The sequence below is a fragment of the Crocodylus siamensis genome, chromosome 1 (assembly GCF_052110815.1).
Source record: "Crocodylus siamensis isolate JL-2025a chromosome 1, ASM5211081v1, whole genome shotgun sequence".
Lineage (NCBI taxonomy): Eukaryota > Metazoa > Chordata > Crocodylia > Crocodylidae > Crocodylus > Crocodylus siamensis.
The window spans coordinates 263697441-263720684 of record NC_143395.1 but is presented as its reverse complement, the minus strand read 5'-3'; the positions used below and the strand labels follow the sequence as shown (position 1 = coordinate 263720684).

Genomic DNA, 23244 nt, shown 5'->3' with positions numbered 1-23244 from the left:
AAAAAACCTAATATAAGCTTTAGGGAACTGATTTTTATAATGAAAACACCAACGGAAAAAAAAATCAGAAATTATACATAACTACCTCTTTAGACTTCTCTCAGAGCAAATTGACTGTTCATACATAGAGTAGTTTAAGTAGCATACAGATTTTATATTTAATACCAAGTTCTCTTTTTCTGCTTGCAATAAAAAATAAAGAAATTATTTGTTTTTCACTCAATGAAATGAAAGAGCATTTATAAGAGTAGGAGTTAGGAAAATTCCCATAATAATTTTAGTTCTCAGATAATCATTATTTATTCGTGTATTTGAAGGAGAGGTCATACTGGGACATTGAGGTCAAACACAGATACAAATATGCTGTTCTTCATGAATGTATTTTTAAATCTGTTTCATGCCATCCTCTTTTATGTGTACAGTTTTACCATTGTGCCTTTTAAGAATCTGGACCCATTATTTTTTTCTGAGTAGTTGCAGTTAGACTATTTGGTCTGAATGCAGTATCTTGTATGATTCTCCAAGAGAAATAGCTTGCTTAGATTGCAGTAGCTCTCTAGCATTAAAATCTCAGTACCACATGGTGGAGTTAGAAGCACACGGAATTTACATTTAAAAACGTTATAAAGCCAAGACTCAAATAGCATGTATTAAACATGGAAAAATGTTCTTTCTTTTTGCTATATCTCTGCCCATTATCAAAGTAATTGCTTTGTTTTACCAAGACAAACTGAATTTCACTTCCTTTCATTTTCAGCTCTGATCTAAAGAACCAAAAAAATTGGTTAATCCAAAATAGGGTTTTGATGGAATTGAATGAGTGACATCTAGTACAACAAAAACCTCAGTGTCTTTCTGATTTAAATCCTGTATTATGTAGTTTCAGATGTTTAATACACTTCGCTGAAAAATCAAATAAATAATCTCTGTACTTAATTAACTATCACAGACGACTAACCCTTTTTGCTGGAGCTGTAAGGAATGGACGCAGGAGCGAGACCATGGTCTTAGAAATTCTATCATAAGGAAGAACTTTTGAGGTCTCTTTAGGGTCCACAAAGCACCTGGCAGCAGAAGCTGCTCAAGAGACAGGCGTAGACCACAAATTGGTATTCATTTTTAGTGGTAGGAATTTTCCACCACTAAAAATGTTTCTGGGAAAGGGAGCAGTTGAGGTGTTCAGCATGCAATCTCTCCTTCTCCACTGTTCCTTGTACATTCCCAAGACTGGGTGAGCCTGATTTGGGGGAAGCATGGGAAGCAGTGGCTGCTCTAGTCATCCCATTCATGTGGGGACTGGGGCATTGAGTAAATCAAGCAGGAGCAAGGAGAGACTGCTTCTCTGTTTGGCTCCTAGTGCTCAGGAGCTGAACCAAGGAACAGCCTGGTAACTCCTCCTCACCTGCTCCTCAAACCAGGAAGCCATAAGTGTCCGTGACCCCAGTGTGGAGAAGGCTTGGGAGCTTTTCCTAACACTCATCTCCTCCTGGGACTGGGAGATGAGCAGTAATGATTGCCAAGTCATCCATAAATTAGAGTGACCTTAGTCTTAGGAAGGCATGGGGAGCAATCACCCATTGCTCAACTCTTCCTAGACTAAAGTTATTTTTCTCCCAGAACTGCCATTTTGTTCTGGGAGAAACTGTGTGAATGCCTGAATGGTCATGGTTCCTATGGGGAGAATTGGAGTTCTCCTGGTAGAAACAACACTTGTTTTTGGTCTTAGTCAGGGTAGCACCATAACCTTATCCTTGCTATTCATGGGCAGAATGTATCAAGCTATTTACCCATTTAAAATTCATTGAACATTTTATTTTCCCAAAAGATTTTTAAAAGATTGAGCTTCGGAGAACTGAAAAACTCGCATTACAACTGTTCAGTTCATGATTTTATTTCTTAAAAGATTGCACCTTAACTTTCAGATAAAATCACAAAGGGGAAAGATTCAACAGCTTCTGGGTTGATTGTATTTCACATTATAACCTATTACCATTAGGGAAAATGAAGCTATAAAACCAGGAGCATCAAAAAGTTTACTTAAAAGTTAAATGCAGTTTGATTGTATTCAGTATTATTCCAGAAGGGTGGATGAGATTTTTACAGCTGCCCATGTATTATATCTATGCATGTTTCTAAGCCAGATATATCTATGGCACATAGCAAACACCTATTAAAAAACAAACAAACCTGACCAATCCTCTGAATTGGTCAGGGCTGAATATTTGAAAAGCTCCAAGTACAGCATTAACAAGCACTATCTTTCAGTATCTCCTTAACTCCTTATGTTTTTGGGCTAAACATTTAGAAGACTTAAGTTAAACCGATGCATCCTAGAGAAATGCTGTTTTCCCCCTATATTACTTAATAGTATTCCAGGTAAATCATGTTTTTGGAAAGAAAAAAGTCTGAGGGGATACTAGATAAATACTACCTTTTATGATTAGCATTTGAGGACTAAATCACTGGGGCATGATTCTGCTGGTGCAGGTTGAGGGAACCATGCTGAAATCAATGTAAATTTAGACAGAGAAAAAGCTCTCGTTCTCTAAATATCAGTTGATATTCATATTTACACAAATACATAAAAGCATGCAAACCAGCTTAAAGATTCATGGATATATGTTTAAATATCACCATGTTCTTTTGGATCTTTTAAACTTTTAATTTTTAAATTAAAGAATAAAAGACCTGATTTCTACAGATATGGTGCACCCACATCTTCCTCTGACTTTAACTGGAGCTGCTCTGAAAACAGTCCCATATTGACTTACTCACACATTTTTATCTTTTCTATATTTCTTTCTTGTTGTAATCAAACTTTACTTTTCATTTCTAATTGCTCCAGAAGTTACTGGTGTTCCTATGATATAATTTGAATAGTTTTATAAAATTATTTTTTTATATCACTGGAATTATTTTAACCTATTCTTTTAAAAAAGTACTACAGATAGATTATACCATGGAAACTGTTGGAAGTTACAAGCCACAATTACACGAATGGTATCTACTGTTTATATAAACCACACACATACAATTTAGGGAGAATGATTTTATTTTAAACTTGTCTGACCTGGAAAAAGTGAAATGTAATGCCAGTTTTTTGCATTTCTTAATAATCTTTAATCAATTTACTTATATTATATAATTCAGTGACAATGCACCAGCCATCTAGTTGCTTTACATTTTTTTTTTTTATAAATTAAGTAAATGTGTTTATTTTTGTATGATGTCTGTTGGATATTAAAGTGCTACAAGTGTTTATTACTGACATTTGAATGTTACTGCTTAATTTTCTATGACATTAAATCACCTAAATGGGTAATGATAAAATTAATGGAAAGTACTAGCTTACTAGTAAATGAAATTGATCTCCTTTAAGCAATACTTTTATCCCTACTTCACTTGTCTTTTACAGTGTTGTCCCAAAGATGTGTTATATCTCTGTCTTTTGGATTGAGTACTGTGGGAAAAATACCTTATAAGAAGAGAGAATGAAAAAGAAAAAGAAAAAGAGGAGAGAAAATTTCTGAGTACAGCCAGTATACACTCCTTGATTCAGAAACCTTGGTGTGATTAACAAATCAATTCAAGACCATTAGCTCCTGCTTATAACTTACCTGTGCTTCCTGAGGGACTTGTGCTGCATCAACTCTGTCTGCAGTGTAGGCTGTTAACTGTCTGTCAATGAAGGAAAGAGACTCTTGGATTAAGCGAAGGGTTTTGTCAATCTCCTGGGCAGACTGGATACTCTGTTCAAGAGCCTTTTGTCTTCGTACAGCCTAAAGACAACAATAATCATTATCAAAATAATAATTAATCAAAAATTTACATTCACAATATTTTTTCTCAACAATGCAGGCTATATCATAAATTGCTATGTCTGATTCTTTCACAGCCACCTTTTTGTAAGATAAATTTCGCCTCTTTTTGCCACCCATCCAGATCTCTTTTTAAAGAATTTTGCACAATAAAAATCCTAATGTTTGCAGGACACAAAAACCAGCACATGCACTGAGGATTTCTACAGAGGTTAGAAGACAGTGGAACTGGGAAATAAAACCATTCTTCCTGATGCAGTCCTCCATTCTGAGGTCGAATGGTCCTCTTAATCTCATTACATAGTTCAAGAGATTTTGTTTACTTGGAATGGGGTTAATGTCATCACAATCCAATCCAAAATAATCCATTTCAACAAGTGAGAGGGATAAAAGAAGTCTTGAGAAAGAACTCTCACATGTGAAATATAAATAACTTCCTGAAGCAGACTGAATGCTAAATCTGAAGGGAGAATGAATCTTTGTCTTCACTTTTCAGGCCCTATCTGTAGTCACTCCTACTTTATAGGAATGTGGGTACCTGTCTACATCTCCCGCTCCCACCTCAGTTTAGCAGACCTGTCCATATCAGCCCCCCTTCCCCACAGCAGTGCCACACTTGACTGCCAATTTTGCAAAAATTTTGGACAAGCACCATTATGCTTTCCTCTTTGGTGGCCTGGTGCCTAGAAGAAATTTCCTATAAACTATTTACAAAATTATTAAATTATCCCACTTTAAATCTTTTTCTTAAAACCTGCTTATGTTTCTGATGCTAACAAACCACTTGACAATGATTAATCAGTCAGAATTATATGAACATTTTTAACTGTTTCAGCATTACCATATATTTCCTCGGTTTGCTGACTCTACCAGCTACCTCTACACATTATACTTGGCTTACAAGTTTATGCTTAACACATTGGGGCTCCAGCCTCTGGGCAATGCTGAAATAATAATAATACCCGTACAATCCCAACCTTCACTAAGGGTGAGCAGGTTTCCTATGTAGAAGTCTAGCCATATATCAGTGACTAAATTTCCTTAACCAATTATTAATTAAAAGGGGAGGGAGAGAGTTTTGGCAGTGTATTAGTGTTAGCTGCTCTGTTATTATTCCTGAGTTCTGTCTGCCAAGTAAGCTACATTTTAATCTGATTTAATAGCTACACACTACTTTGGGTGCCTGATACCTTCAGCCAAAAAGACTTGAAATACTTATCAGCCAATCAGTGAGCTATTCTACATGGAGCTCTGGTCCTTCAAGGCCTACACATTTAATCAATATGTGCATTTAATTATTCTGAACACTCTTGGTGGCTCCTGTAATTAGTAAAAGGATAGGGTCCCCAAACCGTATCTGCTATTTTGAGTGTTTGTAAGCTGCTTTATGCTATTTCTGAACAGCTCATCACATAACCCTGTACAGTTGCCAGTTCTAGGAATTTTCTGTGGAACTGAGCAGCTTTGCAGGTTGGACCCATGCTGTCAGTGTTAATGGAGGCACCTGAGTTACTGAAATAATATTACACCAGTAAATGAACCGCTAAAGCAATGTTCCTTCACAAAGTACTGCTAGCTCTCTCTACTTCTGTAGCTTTTACTTCCATTTCTCTGTGATCTTAATTTTATCTCATGTAGTAAATTTGGACAGTCAGTCGTATTTTCTGGACATGGATAGTACATTCTGAGAAGCCTAATCAAACTGTTGGTAAAGACTGTAACTCCAGTTTTGTGAACCTGATGGATCCCAACTAGAGACAGTAACTGAAATAAGGACTCAAAATTACCAGGTTTTGTTTAAACGGTGGTAATAGATTCTGTGTTAATACATGTCAGTGGAGAAGATTTTAGTTCACGTGTCAGAGGCTGTCTAAATTGGTTATATATATTGTATTAAAAGCTCATACATCACATGCAGAGAAGAAACAGTAATTATTATAATCAGACCAATTTTTAGCCATGACTTAGTTTTTAAAGGTGAGTGTATCAGAGGATGCTCTGTAGATAGATTATCCCAATATTAAAACTGCAGTGCCTTTTCCTCCCCTTTAAAATGTCAGCATGTATTAGCTCTTCAGTCTCTCTCAAGAAGTTTCCTGAACCCTAAACTCCGAAAATCTACCAAACTACTGACCAGTCCACCTAAGATGAAAGCATATAATACTAGAAAAGAAAAATATTTCTATTTAAAAATTAAAGCTATATGAAAATATGCAAATTACAATAATATCTACAAGTTCAACTGTGCAAACTACAGAATCTCACAGAACCATTCAGGGCATGCCACTGTTGTTAATACAACGACCCTGAGACTATTGCAGAGAAAGAAACCTAACCCCACACTTGCTTATTATCACCCTACATCCAACACACACAGAAACCATGTCATGGAGATGCTGACAGAAGGGTGCCTCTAAGTGAGCTGCCCAGCCTGCTGGCTTCTGCTGACCTGTCCCACTCCCTGAGGAGCTCCTCGACCCAGTCCTTCAGCTAAAACATGGTTTTTGAGCAGCAAACAAATCAACAAATTTATAAACAAAAGCAAACCCTGTTGCCCTGTTCTGGCCCTAGAATGGGGACCCTTTGACTCTGGCCCCAGCACAGCAGCCTGCCCATCCTAGGTACCAAGCTCATAGGTTGCCTTTGGCTCACAACTGTTCCCTCACAGTTTCTTCTGCTTGTTCTTCCACTTTCTTCTTGGGGTTTTAAACTCCTAGTTTCGTAGATGCTTTCTGAAGATGTCCCACATGTGGGCATTCTCAAGAGGGCTGGCTGTTCTCTCTTAAAGGCCCAAACTGCCCTGATACAACGCCCAACACTGCTCTCATGAGTACACCAACTGTAGTCCTAAAAAAAAATCCTTGGGCACTTTCCAAAAAGAGGTTATACAACTTTTGAACTTGATGAGTGGGAGCACATAGATGGGTCTTATTTTCCTGAAGTGGTCTTGGAATTAGCTTTGAGATGCTATGGATATACCCATAGACACCCTAAAGTCTATAGGCACCTACAGTTTTGACAGTAAAGATATGTAAGGGCCTAAATTCTCACTTGGGATCCACAAACTAGGTCTAATTCTGATATATGCCACATGTCAACAGTAAGTTTAGCTCAAAGCACAACAGCTGCTATTACTTCCCTTAAATAAAGTAGAGAACCAGAGGGTAGATAAAGGGACGATGCCCATTTTCTATATAATTGCTTAATGCTTACAACACTGACACAAGAAATGGGACACGCAAGTGTCAAAAATCATGCATCTTTCAGGGGAATCTCTTCTGCAGAACTCCCAAAGAAGAAGCCTTACCTGGTCTCCCTCTCTAGGACCCCGGAAGCCAGCCTTGGCATGGCTTCTCAATGGACAAACCTCTGACTCAAGACCCAGACTCCTCTTTAGCCATAGCTCCCCCAGTAAGCCATAGCAACCCCACATCAGTGTAATAATTCTCTGGTGAGCTCCTTGCAAGTGGGGTGTCTTTAATTCTTCAAAGGACAAGGGTAGAGTACCAACATCCCAAAGATCACCACAGGCTGCTCAGATGCAAACACAGTTTTTATGATGCCATTTCAATTCCCTCTGTCCTTCCTTGGACTCCACTGTCTTCTCCCAGTCCTTTTTTTCTATTCTGTCCTCCCTTGGACTCCTCTCTCCAAGTCTCATTCTGTCTTCATGCTGGGCACACCTTGACACACTTGCACCAAAACTGTTACAAACCTATAGGAGTCAACACAGGGACTAGCAGTCACTCAATAAAATAAAACATAATATACAGGGAACCAATCAGAGAGCAGTCTCTGTGGCATGCTGCCAGGTCCAGGCTGCCATTTTCCCTGGGGTTAAAAGCACGTCTACATATCCCACTTACAAAATTATTTACAGCAATTAATTACATCAATGCAAACTCACACAGAGTGTTCCTCACCAGAACCCAGTCTACAAATCAGCCAACTTAGCCCCTCTGGTTATATCAGGGTTAATGCTTTCCCCAGCTCAGTGGAGTTCAAGGAGAAGAAGAATGACCTAAATGGTTGAAGCTGTACACCTGTGCATCAAAGACTAAAAGATTCCTGGAGCCAAACAGAGGAAACAAAAGGGACCCTGACTTTGTAGCTCTATTATCAATTCATTCATTTGGGAGGGGGCTTTGTGGGACAGGATACATGCATTCCCATCCCTGCTGCAAGAACTGTTTATGCATTTTTGCATTGAAAAGTTGTTATCCAATTTGTGTATTACACAAATAATGTTTGCAGTAACGAACAGTAGATCTCCCTTCTTCCATGGGGATTCCCTCAGCACTGGGCTACAGAGTCATGTTCCCAGTTTTGCTCACTCTCTCTGGCCCTATGAATCTTGCTTCCTGCATGGTGGCAGAATTTAACAGGAATGGCCTCACTTCAGCTGGATTAGATGGAAATCTCTTTTGGTGGTTATGTCACTCTCCTGGAATAAAAGAAATGTAGGTCTGAGCTCCTTCAGGATTGAGAAGGACATACAAGCAAGGGTTTAAAGCCTATTTCATTTTTACATGCCTAAGAAGAACTTATGGGTGCCTGTAAATGTGCAGGGATGCTACTCTGACTTGTCAGAGCAGACTCAAACAAAATCTGCTGGGGCATGCTAAATAGCGTTCTCCAGCAGGCTCCATGTCTCGTGCATTTAGCATGCCCATGCTTTGAAATGGCAGCAGAGGTGCTTTAACTAAACCTTGTTGAATGACCCCAGAGCATGTGTAAAGATGCCCTAAGAGCCCTAGTAAGTGCAAGTTTTGGCACTCATACAAAATATGGATTCTATTTTCACTTGAATAGGTTCACGTAGCTCGAGCCTGCCTTTCTAAGCATGTTTGGAACACTACTTTGTGAAAATGTATTGTGCCAGAGCCAAAATTGTGGTTCTTATTTCAATGTAGCTCTGTAGTTTGTTACAGAAATATATTATTACACCTATGTGCCTGTTTCTATTGTTTCTTATTCCTATTATTAATCTTAACAACAATTACTATTATTTACCAATCATTTATCATTAAATTATTACCATTAATGCATAATATTAGCATAATTATCCATCAATAATGCTAATATCTCTTACATTGAAAGCTAATACATCTTCTAATAACTAACGTTTGTGTCATTAACTGAATCTTAGCAAATGAATTTTCTTCAAATTCTGTGGGGAGAATTTATAAAATATTATTTTAAATTCCTGAGTACGATGAACAGGATCTCTCTTCCTGCAAGCTGAAGCAATTTATTCTGGATTTGGAAGAGAAGAACATGTTGGTATGCCTTTCTGAGAGGGAATGTATCTCCTGCTATATCAAGATTGTAATAGCATTGCAAGGCTTATATTTCTTTATGGTTGGTTATATGAAGATGAGGAAAGGGCTGAGAGATAATCACCTTTACACTTTCTAAATAATGACCAGGAAAAATCACAGACTTTGTATATGCCCAGTAGGAAAGATTATCCCTTTCTAATGCTTGTGAGAATGAGAGAACTGGAATAGATGGGAATTCCAACTAAAGGGTAAAAGTGACCATGACCATGACCACTGGGCATATACAAAGTCTGTGAGTTTTCCTGGTCATTATTTAGAAAGTGTAAAGGTGATTATCTCTCAGCCCTTTCCTCATCTTCATATAACCAACCATAAAGAAATATAAGCCTTGCAATGCTATTGCAATCTTTCCTAGACATTAAACACGACCAGAATTTTTTTGGAAAACTGTTCAATTCACCAAGAAAAGGTGAATCAAGACAGTAGTTGCAATTTTTGGTTCTTTTCTGTAGTTTGAGCAAAGTAAAAGAGGCAGTAGAAAAGTCCAAACACTTAATGCTGACATTTTCAAAATCTGAATCATAGAAAATCATAGAATCATAAAATGAGGGTTGGAAGGGATCTCAGGAGATCATCTGTTCCAACCCCCTACTCAAAGCAGGACCATCCTCAACTACCTCATTGCAGCCAGGGCTTTGTCAAGCCAGGTCTTAAAAATCTTCAAGGATGGATCTTATACCACCTTTCTGCGTAACCTGTTCTGACTACCCTCTTAGTCAGAAAGTTGTTCCTAATGTCTAACTTAAACCTCCCTTGCTGAAATTGAAATTTAAATGCATTCATTTTTTGTTTCAAACATGTTTGTTTCAGTATCAACTTAAATTTGAAAAACAAATAAGTGTGTGTATGTGAATTAGGGATGTGGGGGGAGAGGGGGGAGTACAAGTAGGGGAGAAACAAGAGTAGAGTAATTCAGAATTGAAATGAAACACTTTGTTTTCTGTTTCAGTCAAGCTGATTTGGGCAGTCTAAGATTTGCAGAATATAAAGAAGGAAGTTTGCTTTAGTTCCACCAAAAATGATGTTATTTTATGGCCTTCAAAACACTTTATTTACCCATATTTACTTCACACATACCAGTGTTCAGCTGGCAAGAGGTTAGGGGACAAATTCTACTGTCCTGTACATCAGGAGCACAATCACTCCAGAATTTTCTTCAGTACAAGGTTGTGACTATCAGATACAATTAAATCCTAGGGCCCTGTTATATGGAAATTTTGGGCAGCTCCTGGACCTATTAAAGCCTGGATTATTTTCACATTAACACCTGAAATGGTTTTAAGCACTTGTTAGGCAGCTCAGAGTGACACCACTCCAGGGCAGGATTATCTCTGATCCGTGTTACCCAGCTTGTGCTACACTAAGGCGCAGCCGCACTAGGTTACACATTAATGTAAATATGTACCCCTGCTCCCCTCCCCTCCCCTGCCATCCTGGATCAAGTCCACTGCCCACCCCCCTTCCCTCCCCAGCACCCCAGGTCCCTGCTCATTGCCCCTCCCCCTTGCCCCCACTTACTTGCAGCTACCCAAGCTGTTTGTCCCAGAAGAACAGGTAGGAAAGGGTTAACCTGCTTTCCCAGCTGCCACTGCTGCTTTCTGGGCCTGGCTCAGCCCAGAGAAGGGCAGCTGGCCAGCAGCAGAGGGGGCCAGGCAGGCTTCTTCCCTGTCTGCTCCCCAGGGACAGACAAGTGCAGGCCATCACTAGTAAGGGGTGGGCAGGTGAGGAACCAGGGGAGCCCCGGGGAGCAGGGGCTAAACCCAGAATTGGAGTGGGTGGATTCTTACCTTTCAGCCATCCAGGTCCCTGCTTGCCTGAATGCATGACTACTCCAAACCTGAGCTATCACTAACACCCATGAACATCTGTGTGGTTCACAGCATAAGTGTAACAAGGCCCTTATATCTATAGACAGTAAAGATGACAAAGTCAAATGTGTTGGTGAAAGAAGTTGTAATATAATGAATATTAATAGTGAGTTTCTTTTTCTCCTTTTTTACTACATTTCCTCCTTATATTTCTTGGATGCACTTTATTTACCTTTCTTGAAGTAAAAGTTATTTTTCAATGGACAAATGTCTTGAAATAAAAGCCTCTGAGGAGGCTCACAGCCATGGGGACCATGTGCAGCTGGGACCCAGAGCCCTGTCAGCTGTGAGGTCCCTGGGTCCTGCTGGGGGTGAGGTGCAGCTGGGACTAGGAGCCCCATGTAGCCCTCAAGCACCCCCCAAACCTTGGGGATTATGGTAGCTGTGTTCTCCAGGGCTCAAGGGTTGTGCCCCTGTGGCTGGGAGCCCTGCCAGCTGACAGGCTTGGCCCCAAGCCACAGGGACACCCTGCTGCATATGCACATTAAAGCTCAATAGCAACCAGCTATAAAGTTAGTATACATTTTTGAGGTCTAATTTTATAGCTGGTTGGAAATTTTTCACACATATTGCTGGTTTCAAGGTAATTGCACAGTTAACCACTTAGTTGTGTAATACCTATAATGTGAAGAGGGGCCATATACATGTTATTTGATACTTTTTGTTTTTAAACAAAACAAAAGAAAAATACTTATACATTTCCCCTTTTATAGAGCCTAGTCCACCATAACTAAGCTCATGAGCCAAATACTAAGCCAAAGCATTTTGTCTCTACCCAGAGTGAAATGCTTGTAAGAGCTCATCACTTGAAATCAGACTCGAGAGAGCTCCATTCTTATTTTGGCACCAAGAGTATGTGGACAGTTTTTCAAGAGGGTTGAGCATCCTGACTTGTGTGAAAATGTATGATGAATGCAATATTTTCATAACTGTCATGTAATTAACTGAAAGATAAAAAGAAAAAAAAGCCTTCCTTTACATTCTGCAAATCAAAATGTTAGGTCTCAAATATACACTCAGAATGCAAATATACCCAGACTCTTTGTTCAGATATTAGGGTGGATAAATCCAGTGAATAATCACAAGATTGCAATGAATGCTCCCCAAGGCTGGTTGACTTTTTGAGGAGTTCAAATGAATATGGAGCAAGTCATAATCTGTCTTGCTGATTTAGTCCAGAAATTCACATCTGCTCATGAAGGACATAGTGATATTTTTGTTTATGGAATATAAGAAATAATTGCAAATACAAGAAAGGAAGTGCAGTACCTTTAGACTATCTCTCATGCTGTTCTTAGTCTTATGTTGGCCTTAAGGCCAGGTCAGTAATAGGTATCCAGGGCCAGACTTGCATACTCAGCAGTCCCAGGGTCTGCCTCTCCAGAGGACTAAATTAATTCTTTTGTATTATCCAAAATCAATACAGTTTTTATCCTACTCTCGGTTTACACTGATAAATTAGCTCCAGTCACTCTCAAGTCAACCCAGCCATGACTCAGGAATGTGGTTTAGATCCCTCCCTCAACACTCAATTAATAGCAATGAAACAAAAGCAAATGTCCATCAATTTTCCTCGTTCAGTGAGTTTTCGAGAGTGTGTTCTGAGTTGGGGTCTTTAAGTCTATGCCCCATTAAAAATCATAAAAGTCTTAAGCAAAAATATCAATTAACTGTTAAAAAACAGCAGGACTTTGCCATACCCGAGTCCCCAGACTCTTGCAGTTGCCCAACTCATGTGCAATGTTCTTAGTGTCCTGATGCTCCCAATCTCACAGCACCTTTCAACACATGGCTGAAGTTGGAGGCTAGCTGCAGACCCCTATGGGTTTCCAGTCTTTGGAAATGGCAGTGCTTGCTTCTGGGTTTGGAGCCTCTCAGGGTCTTTGCTTGGTGGGGCTCTGCTCTGCCACTCCCAGAACCTCTGCCTTCCCTTTTCTGCTTGTGCCAGGTTGCCGGGGCATGATGTCACTCCCGGCATGCAGGAGCAGGTAGAGATAAATTTCAGTGGCAGCTCTGCTTGCCACTCCAGGGTCATCTGCTCTGTCCCTGCAGGTAAGTATTGCCAGTCTACTGCCCTTCCCAGGCAATCAAGTGAAAGCTTCTCATTCTCACCACATCAAGTTAGGAAATAAAATCTTAACAGCTGTGAGAACATTAATTGAGTGGACTATAAATGAGTAATACTCCAAAAATTTTGATTGATGGAAAATTCAAGCTTTTTTCTGTTAACACTTGCAGCACTAAGGTCACTGCATATGCTAGGTAAGTGGAATACCCTGAAAAAGATTCTTCCTGAGCATTTTTTTTTAAAGTCTTTTCCCCATATATTCACAAAGTAGACATATGTCTCCACTGGTCAAAAGTTGACTGTCAAAGCTTCTCCAGCCCATTCATTTGTGGAATATTATTGTCTGACACTGATAGAAAAGAAATTAATTTTCATCATGAAATATACAAGAATACAGAACAGGTTTCTCTGGTCATCAAATGGAAAGACATGCTAGACCCAAGTAAAGATGAAGGGGAAGAAAGGGGGAAGCTTTTCCTGCCTTTTTTCTCGACTTAAAAAGACTCTGTCACTTTCCGGGAAATGGGAATCATGGATAAATAGCTTTATGCAGCTTAATATTGGAAATATCTTCCATATTGGAAAAGAGAGATGTTGATGAGGAAATGAAGTCCAATACAGGTGTTTACTTTGTTTCACCACAAAGCATGAGTGTTTATGTGAGAGTTATTTTTAAGACTCCATCTACATATTACACATAAGATGCAATTAACCAGTTAATCAAGTCTTAATCTGCCAGCAGCACATTCAATCAATAAATGGCATGTTAAAAGGAGGAATAAACCATAAAATTAGTATGCATATTTTCTGGAATAACTTTGTGGCTCCTTCCTATCATGCCATTAATTGAACATGTAGCCAGGGGCCCCTGTGGCTGGGAGCCCTGTCAGTTGATCAAGGCTTCCATCCAGGGGCCCCATATGTACCTCAGAGCCTAGGCATTCATACTTAACATGGACTTCCAGCCACAGCAGTGTACCAGGCACTCCTATGGCTAGGAGACCACTTTAGGAAGGCCTTCAACATTGTCTCTCACCCCATTCTCATTAAGAAATTAGGTGACTGTGGTGTTGATGCCTACACAGTCAGATGGATCACAAATTGGCTGGAGGGCTGCACCCAGAAAGTGGTGGTGGATGGGTCTTTTTTGACCTGGAGGGATGTAAGCAGTGGGGTCCCCCAGCGCTCGGTCCTCAGGCCTGCACTATTCAACATCTTCATCAGTGACTTGCACAAGGGGGTGAAAAGCACCTTGTTCAAATTCATGGATGACACTAAAATGTGGGGAGAAGTGGGGCAGGCTACAACTAAATCTAGACAGGTAAAAGGGGTGGGTGGATGAGAACAGGATGGGATTCAATACTGACAAGTGCAAGGTGATACACCTGGGGGGGGAGAATCAGCAGCATACCTACAGGTTGGGGAACTCCCTTCTCATCAGTGCAGAGGCAGAAAAGGATCTTGGTGTCATTATTGATTCCAAAATGAACATGGGCCACCAATGTGGGGACACAGGAAGGCCAACCATACCTGGTTATGCATCCACAGATGCATCACAAGCAGGTCCAAGGAGGTGATCCTCCCCCTCTATATGTCATTGGTCAGGCTGCAGTTGGAGTACTACATCCAGTTCTGGGCACCGCACTTCAGAAGGGATGTGGACAGCATCAAGAGGGTCCTGAGGAGGGCCACTTGCATGATCAGGGGTGAGCAAGGAAGGCCCTATGAGCAGAGGCTACAGGACCTGAACCTGTTCATCCTCCACAAGAGAAGGCTGAGAGGGGATCTGGTGGCCATCTACAAACTGGCCAAGGGGGACCAGCAGGCATTGGGAGAGTCCCTGTTCCCACGAACTCTACCGGGAGTAACTAGGAATAATGGCCATAAGTTGACTGAGAGTATGTTCAGGCTAGACATCTGGAGGCACTACTTCACAGACGGGGCAGCTATGATCTGGAACCAACTTCCAATGGAAGTGGTGGTCGCTCCTACCCTGGGGGTCTTCAAAAGGAGGCTAGATAATCACCTAGCCGGGATCGTTTGACCCCAGTGTCCTTTCCTGCCAATGGCAGGGGGTCGGACTTGATGCTCTGCTCAGGTCCCTTCCAACCCTACCTACTATGAAACTATGAACTGACACAAGCTTCTAGCCAAGACAGTGCTCTAGGCAATTCTGCAGCTGGGAGACCACAATTCATGTGGGCTCCTAGTTGTAGAGGTGCATTAGGCACTCCTATGACTAGGAGCCTGTGTCAGTTGCTGTCTCCCAGCCCCCTGGGGTGTCTGGAGTGCCCTTGTGGCTGGAAAACTGCATCAGCTGTAGTCTTTCTGCCAGGGGGACCCCTAAGGTGCACTTATAGCTGTGAGCCCCATAAGTTGATAGGGCTCCCAGCTGCGGGAGACTCCTACTTGTTGGGCTCCCCCTGCACCTGAAATAAGGCATGATGGGATCTGATTCTCAATTGTGTGGCATGGTGAATTGTGAATTGTGCATCAAATCCCATGGCACCTTTGCCTGTATGTTTAGAAGAGCCCTATGAAATAGGTTAAACAAACATTTGCCTAGAATGGTTTAGGCAGGAATGATCTCTTGTGGTCCTTTACAGCCCCTACTTTTCTATGATTCTAATTTAATTTTCTCCATGACCATAATTTTGAAAAGAGTTCATGAAACCTGAAAAATGATGAGACATATTTTAAAAAGATAATAAGGGAAAAAACATACAATTTGCATATGAAATTGTAAAAGTTTTTTTCTTTTGGATGAACTATTTTTTTTCTTTAGGAAGGAAAACACCAAGACAAATGGAAAATTCAGCACTGCAGTATATAAATCGGTCTGAGAACATAATAAGAGACTATGACTCAGATCACAGTCTATAAAGCTGACGGCTCCATCTCTAAAGCCACATCTCTGACAAATAAGGGGTAAATGGCAAGTCTTGGAGCAAGCATTAACTAGTTAGAGATTTCAGAGTTAGTGAAATTTTGAAAGCTGTCAAGAAACAAAGCAGAAAAATCTGCTTTTAGGAAATGCCAGAAAGATAAAAAAGTATTGACCCTTTTTTCTTGAAAATATCTCCTGTCATTTTATGTATATTTTTAAAAAAATTATATTTATTGATTTTGCATATATATTAGTTTTTGGTAATTCAACCAGGACCAACTGGTGTTACGTAAACTCAGCAAACACATTACATATTGCATATAATCCACATTAAAACCATTCAATTAAGAGAAAGTAAGTTGCACTGTGAATTGTTCCCCATGCCTGACTCTTGATAAAAAATTCTTATGGGTGAATATTTTGACGCACTCTTTAGATACATGTTCAATTAAAGCTGTATTAAATTATGCAACTGATCTTTCTGATAACTCATTATACACGTGTATGTAATGTCCTGTACATATTGTGGAGACACCACAATTTGGTTATTTTGTATTAAAATAAGTATTTATTTGTATTTAAAATTGCTTCTGTGCTCAGAAAATTCAGCTTATCCTCTCCCAACACTTATTCTTTGAACTATCTTGGAATCTGTTAATTGGGTTTGAGATTAAAGTAATAAAAATTAATCCGCTAAGGAAGTAAGCACTGAGGGTTTGGATATACTGTATAACACAAAGAAATTGGTGTAATATGTCTTTTATCAGGGTAAATGCAGAAGGGAGACTTGACATACTGCTGTTAGTTATTCTATGCTGTGTAGCATTACTCTTTGGATTATCAGGTGATAACTATATAGCAATGTCATTTTTTTCAATGAAAAAAGGGTGATTTATGATCTTTTTTCCAACTAGTTGCAAGGTGCTGTAATAGCACCAAGTGTAGGCAGGTACACTGAAAAATTATCACTTATCTTTCTAGATACCATTATAACATTCCAAGCTGTACAAAATAAATGAGATGTTTATAAGTGGCATGTCTACACCCCTTGTTTATTTGTCTTTGTCACAAATAACCTTAAAAATGGAATATCACAGATTCGCTAGACATCTTCTATAGTTGAAATTTCCCCATATATTCTTGCTATTGGATAGTGTCACCACAGCCACAACTAACTGCACATTTACATAGTTTAACTTCTTTGACTTTCTTTCAAATTTAATATTATCTGTGGTTTTACTGTGCTTTTAAATCAAGATAATTCAATACCACTCTTTATATATTTACTTCTTATATCAAATTATTCATTTAAATTCTCAGTCTTAATTCTCTCAATTTAATTTTTGTTTGGGAAAATATTATGTAATGCTAAGACTTCCTTTAGGAGCACAATTTTAAACAATCTGAAGATACTCAACTTTGGGCTGAAATTTTCCATAGTATCAAAGCACAAGTAATAGTTGGGAAAACAGCAACATTTCTTAATACATTTTTACTTAAAAAGATTAAAAATGTCCAGGAATAAAAGATGACCCTTGGTACTAATCAGCTGTATTCATATTGGTTGTAAACAGACATCACATTTCACTCAGTCCTTATTGTCTCAGGTACTGACCTGGATACGAACAAGAGCGGCACAGTTATAGGCTTGAAACAGGTCACCTTTGTGATGCCGTAACAATTCTTACTGCTGCACAAAGTGAAAGCAATAGATATCCATGCCTTTTGCCATGCCCTGAATTAGTAATAATTTGTGCCTCTTTTTCACAGCAGTTGTCTATTTGCTTTATGGCAGGAGAGTACAGGCACTCTCTAGCTGCCACAGAGTGCTGCTGGGACTTGAGGGGCCTAGCCCTGCATGTCCCAAGAATTCCTAATGCAGGACAAGTCTCCTCAAGCCCCACAAGCACCTGCCTGGTTTTCTCCCCTGACAAAGAAGTGTTACCAAGAATCTCTGGGGCCTGAAACCCCCAGGAATTTTCACCCCCTCCCCTTCCTCCAGGCATGCCTGGAGTACATCTCCGTAGGCGGAGAACACTAGCTTTCCCTGCTTACAGAGATGAAGCCTTGAGATGACCGTCTCTGTAAGGGGAAACCTTGGCCTTCCCCACCTACAGAAATACACCCAGATATTTCTGGAGGTGCTTCTGTAAGCAGGGCATATGTGGACCATTACTCTGCAAGGTTAATACATGGGACAATAGGTGATGTATGTTTTGCCAATCAAGTGGATCAGCTGTGCTGGGACACATCCTGGCATAGCTGATCCACTTCATCTGGTGACATGCATTTATACTCATACATACATAGCCCTTTTGAGTTGCATTACTGATCCTCAGCCAGAAAGAGCACACATCCTGGCTAGCTTGTTAGGGAATGATCTGCAGTAACCTTGCAGATGCACAATGTAATGTCCTGGGAAAAAGTGATAGCACATTTTATCCTGCATACTTCAGCAAGACCTGAAGTGAGATGGTGTTCTTGTACATCTGGAGTGTCATGGCAGAAAACACTTTTTCCCAGGAAAAATAAGACATTCTAAAACTACCAAGGAGGGAAATCCACCATCCTGGGGGTTACATCAAAAATAGTACCAGTGAGGAGCTCACTCAGCTGCCCTTGCAGGGATGGAAATTTGGAAAGTTTCTTCCTTCCTCTGGAGATGTGGAACAAAAGCCTAAATTAATAGTGAATAACGGAAGGTTAAAAAAAGTTGGTCCACAAGAGTAAACCTTTAAATATACTTGTAAACACATTTTCATGTAACTATATTCTTCAGAATATCGACTTGATATTTCAAAGGAATTTGTTGGGGAAGATGTCATATTGAAAGTCAAAGGAATGGCATGATAGCTGCTTGCAGCAGTTGCTTTGAGATTCTGGGCAACTGTGTTATGTAGATGGAGGGACGTAGCCATAGGTGAATCAGATGCTTGAGATGGGAATAGAATGTGAGCAATTTTTACCCATCGGATCCAAGTTTTTTCAAACATAATGTCTTTCTCTGTTACCCACAGAAGATAAACAATACAAAGATAAAACTAGTATTCACCTTTAAGAACAAATCTTTCCCTCTTGGCTGCAATGCACTGTCCTCTCACATACTCAGACAAATTTACACTAAGGTGGTTTGGTTGCTCTATTATTTGTAAATTAATATTTCATTAAAGAGTTTCTGCTCACATTCTGATCCTTGTACTGTGCAATTACCTTTGCAATTATTTAAAGTAAAAAATATAAAGTATTATGTTCGGATAAGCTGTTAGCGGGAACAAAATATGAGTCACCTTGAACACAGATGGTTGGTATTGCATTGTGGCTACAATGCATTTTTATGTAAGGACAGTGCATGCTCCCAGGAGTACAATATGAGTGCACTAACAAGGTGGAAAATTCAATTTTGGGGAATCCACGGAATAAAGACTGCAAAACTTTTTCATCTACGTATCAGTAGGAAAGGAGAAAGTAAGTATTAGGACATCTAAATAGTGTGACTGAATAGTTTCAGTCAAGTAACTTTTTCAATTTGATTTTTCATGTTTAGATACAGTTTTCCCAGTTGATATTTTGTCTGTTAAATAGCAGACCTTCCAGCTTTATTTAGGAGGAGAAGGCTAAGTAGATAGAAACCATGACTAAAAGTTGTTTCCTAGTATAATACTTCTGACACACATTTAAACTGACAGCATTTGGAAGGCAATGTCTCATTTTCAAGCAAGTTTTGTCTATGTATCTATCAAAATATTCTCCAGAAGCCTGGAATTTGACATTATTTAATTTGTCAGTCTCCAGAGTCCTGTAACTGGCATAAGAAACTGATTTAATGATAATTAAGCTGGAACACTTATCCTTCTCTGTCTTAACAACAATAGATAAAAATGCTATTTACATACACTGAGGAGACGTCTAACGTGCACTTTAATGCACAGTAGCTTATTTTACTGTGTATTAACGTGTCATGTAAAAAAAGTGTGCAATTACACTAATGCACAGTAAAATAGGTTACTAAGATTGCTCAGGGACTGGAGCAAACCCTGGGAATGGCATACCCAGGGACTAGCATACAAGAAAGCTCTGAAGCTGTGGACACTAGGAAGGCCACTCTTGCAAGAGCTGGGGAAATGACACTTCCCCTGCAGGCAGGGGCAGCAGCGAGGGGCACAACCTTGTGCTGCTGCCCACACTGCTCTCATGCACAAAGGAGAATTGTGGCAGGGCAGTGGGGAGCTGGGAGCAGGCAGCTTTCTGCACCCCACTGCTGTGCCCTACTGCGCTGGGTTCCAATGCTGTTTTGCAGAACCAGCGAGGGCAGCACAGTAGGGAGAACTGCCAGCATGTGTTGCCTCCCTGGAGCCAGGTGTGGAGCTGGGAGGCAGCTGGGGCCGGGGCCGGGGCTGGGTCAGAAAGGCAGATGTTTGCAGCTGGCCCATGTTCTGGGTAGCTGATGACAGCCACAGAGCCTGGGCTGGGGGGCAGGAGCTTTGGGTGAGGGGCAAGGGGCAGCAGGGCTGGGGGCAGGGAGCACAATTAGGGCATCCTGCCATGTACCCCCTGCCCTCATTTTGTTTCTCTGGCATGCTGGAACTCCAGCACCTTCCAAGGTAGGTATTGTGGGGGTTTTGGTCAAAAAACGTTGCCTAACCCTTTTATAGAGGGTAGCCTGGGTGACAGTGACCATAAAACCATCACATTTACTGTCCATCACAAAGCAGGCAAATCAGCTAGCAAGGCTGGAGTTTTGGACTTCAAAAAAGTGAATTTCAAAAAGCTCAGGGAAACAGGAATGAAGTGCTGTGGGACCAGGGAATGAAGGTGAAAGGAGTGCATGAAGAGTGGTCATTCCTCAAGGACACAATCCTTGAAGCACAAAAGAAATCTTGAAAAAGAAGAAAGTGGCATACAATGGTAGCTTGGGACAGTCCCCAAGGAGAATTATACAACAATAGCCTGCACTTGTAGGGAACAGATTAGAAAGGCTAAGGGGGCGACTGAATTTAAACTAGCAATGGAAATCAAGGACAATAAAAATCATTCTTCAGGTACATAGGGAACAGGAGAAAAACAAGTGGAAATGTGGGGCCGTTGCTTAACAACTCAGGACAGCTGGTTACTGACACTCAGAAGAAAACAGAACTCCTGAATGACAACTTTGCTTCCGTATTTCACCAGACTCAAGGGAAAATCATGCTAGACCATGGGCTTAACTGTGAGACAGTCAGGTGGATCGGAAGCTGGCTGTGGGGTAGGTCCCAGAGAGTTCTAATGAATGGATCTGTGTCATGCTGGCGAGAAGCAGCCAGTGGTGTTCCTCAGGGGTAGGTGCTTGGTCCAATACTTTTCAACATCTTTATCAATATTTTGGATGTGGGGGTAAAAAGCTCACTGGCCAAGTTCATTATGATACCAAGCTATGGGGGAGCATGGTCATGCTTCAAGATAGGCTGCAGATACAGTGGACCTAGACAGGTTGGCAAGTTAGGTGGACTGGAACCAGATGAAGTTCAACACTGAGAAGTTTCACGTGCTCCATCTGGGGACAAACACTTAATTGCTCAGGGGTGCCAAACTGAATAGCATCATGACTGAAAAGAATCTAGGGTTAATAATAGACCATAGTATGAACATAAGCCATCAGTGTAATGCTGTAGCCAGTACAGCAAACAATACTTTGGCATGCATCAACCAATGCATCTCAAGCAAAACAAAGGAAGCGATTCTTCTGTTTTACTTGGCATTGGTGAGACCACAGCTGGAGTACTGAGTCCAGTTCTGGATGCCACGCTTCAGCAAGAACATGGAAAAACTTGAGAGACTCCAGAGAACAGCCACCCATATGCTCAGAGACTTGCAAGGCAAGCCATATGAAGAAACGCTGAGGGACTTGGGTCTCTTCAGCCTAAAAAAGAGAAGGCTGAGAGAGTACTTGGTAGGAGCTACATCAGGGGAATACATCAAAGGCTCGGCGAACAACTGCTCACCAGGGTACCATTGGGGAAAATCAGAAGTAATGCCCACAAACTCCTAGAAGACCATTTCAAGCTTAACATTAGGAAAAACGTCTTCATAGTCAGAGTGTCCAGACTGTGGAATAAACTCCCTCCAGGGGTGGTACAATCACCTACCCTGGATATCCTCAAGAGGAGACTGGACGGTCACCTAGCTGGGGTCACCTGACTCCAGTTGTCTTTCCTTCCTAGTACAGAGGGGAGGAAGAGGGGCCGATGATCTTGCGATGTCCCTTCCAGCCCTTACAATCTATGAATCTAAGTGTCACTAAAAACCATGCACATTTATTACTCTGCATTAAGTACACTGGAGGTACTAAATTTAATGCACATTAGAAAAAGCATTTTAATGCATGTGTAGATGCACCCTGAAAGCATTTAAGGTACTCTCAATTTTTTCCTTTAAATAACAATACAGAGCACTGGATATATATAGGCACAGAACTAGCTTGGATTCTTACAGCAGTTAAGTAACCCTGAGAGGAGTGATTAGAAGGAAACCACTTTGATTTTGAAAAATTTAGAATATATACTACAAGTTACAAAATACACCTTTTTCAAATGGAGAAAAAACCCCAACCTGTTAACACTATCACAGTAATGTATCCTGCCTCTTGTCTAAAGTGTTGGATGCTGCAAGTGAGAGAGGAACAATGGGTAAAACCCTAGTCATACCCAGTTCACTCCTCCTTTCAACATTCATTCTCTGCCACTTTGTGACATGGAATACTGGGCAAGATGAGCTTGTAATGCCAGTAAATGGCAGTTCTTATGTTCTTATTTGCCATAAGTGGGACAACTTTCAGGTACAGAAATTCCACTTGGGTCTTTGTGGAAGTGGGGATGACCTGATTTCATCTTCACTTAAATCTCTTCATGGCAGAAAGAAATTTTCTCACAGGCAACAGAAGTAATCAGAAGAGAACTTCCTGCTTGGAAACGAGCAGACCAAACCTATTCCTGTAATTACAATGAGTCGGAGTAGACTCAATTAATTTTTCAGCTCAGGGATGCCGATACATAACGGGCACTTTAATTAGAGTGACTCTCAGAGCCACCCACTTAAAGCACCTCCTCCCCGCCATTCCCAGAGCAAGTCTATAAACAATCTCTTAAGCTGAATAGTGACATATTACACCCTTGATGGAGTATGATCATGCTTGGCTGCAAATTCTGCCCCAGAATGAGAGGGGAGAAGTTCTGTGTCTTTCCACAATTGTCATTTTTTTTTGGCTCTGTGTAGAATTCTGGGTGAA

General features: G+C 40.5%; 1 protein-coding gene across 7 annotated transcripts in view; it reads right to left on the bottom strand.

Annotated features, from left to right (window-relative positions):
• Positions 1-23244, bottom strand: part of DMD (dystrophin) — a 2140576-nt gene that overhangs the window by 1130133 nt on the left and 987199 nt on the right. For all 7 annotated transcript variants that reach the window (XM_090061814.1, XM_090061802.1, XM_090061811.1 and 4 more), the window contains exon 29: positions 3618-3779. In XM_090061814.1, the coding sequence (XP_089917940.1) occupies positions 3618-3779 (162 nt within the window). The remainder of the gene's footprint in view (positions 1-3617; positions 3780-23244) is intronic.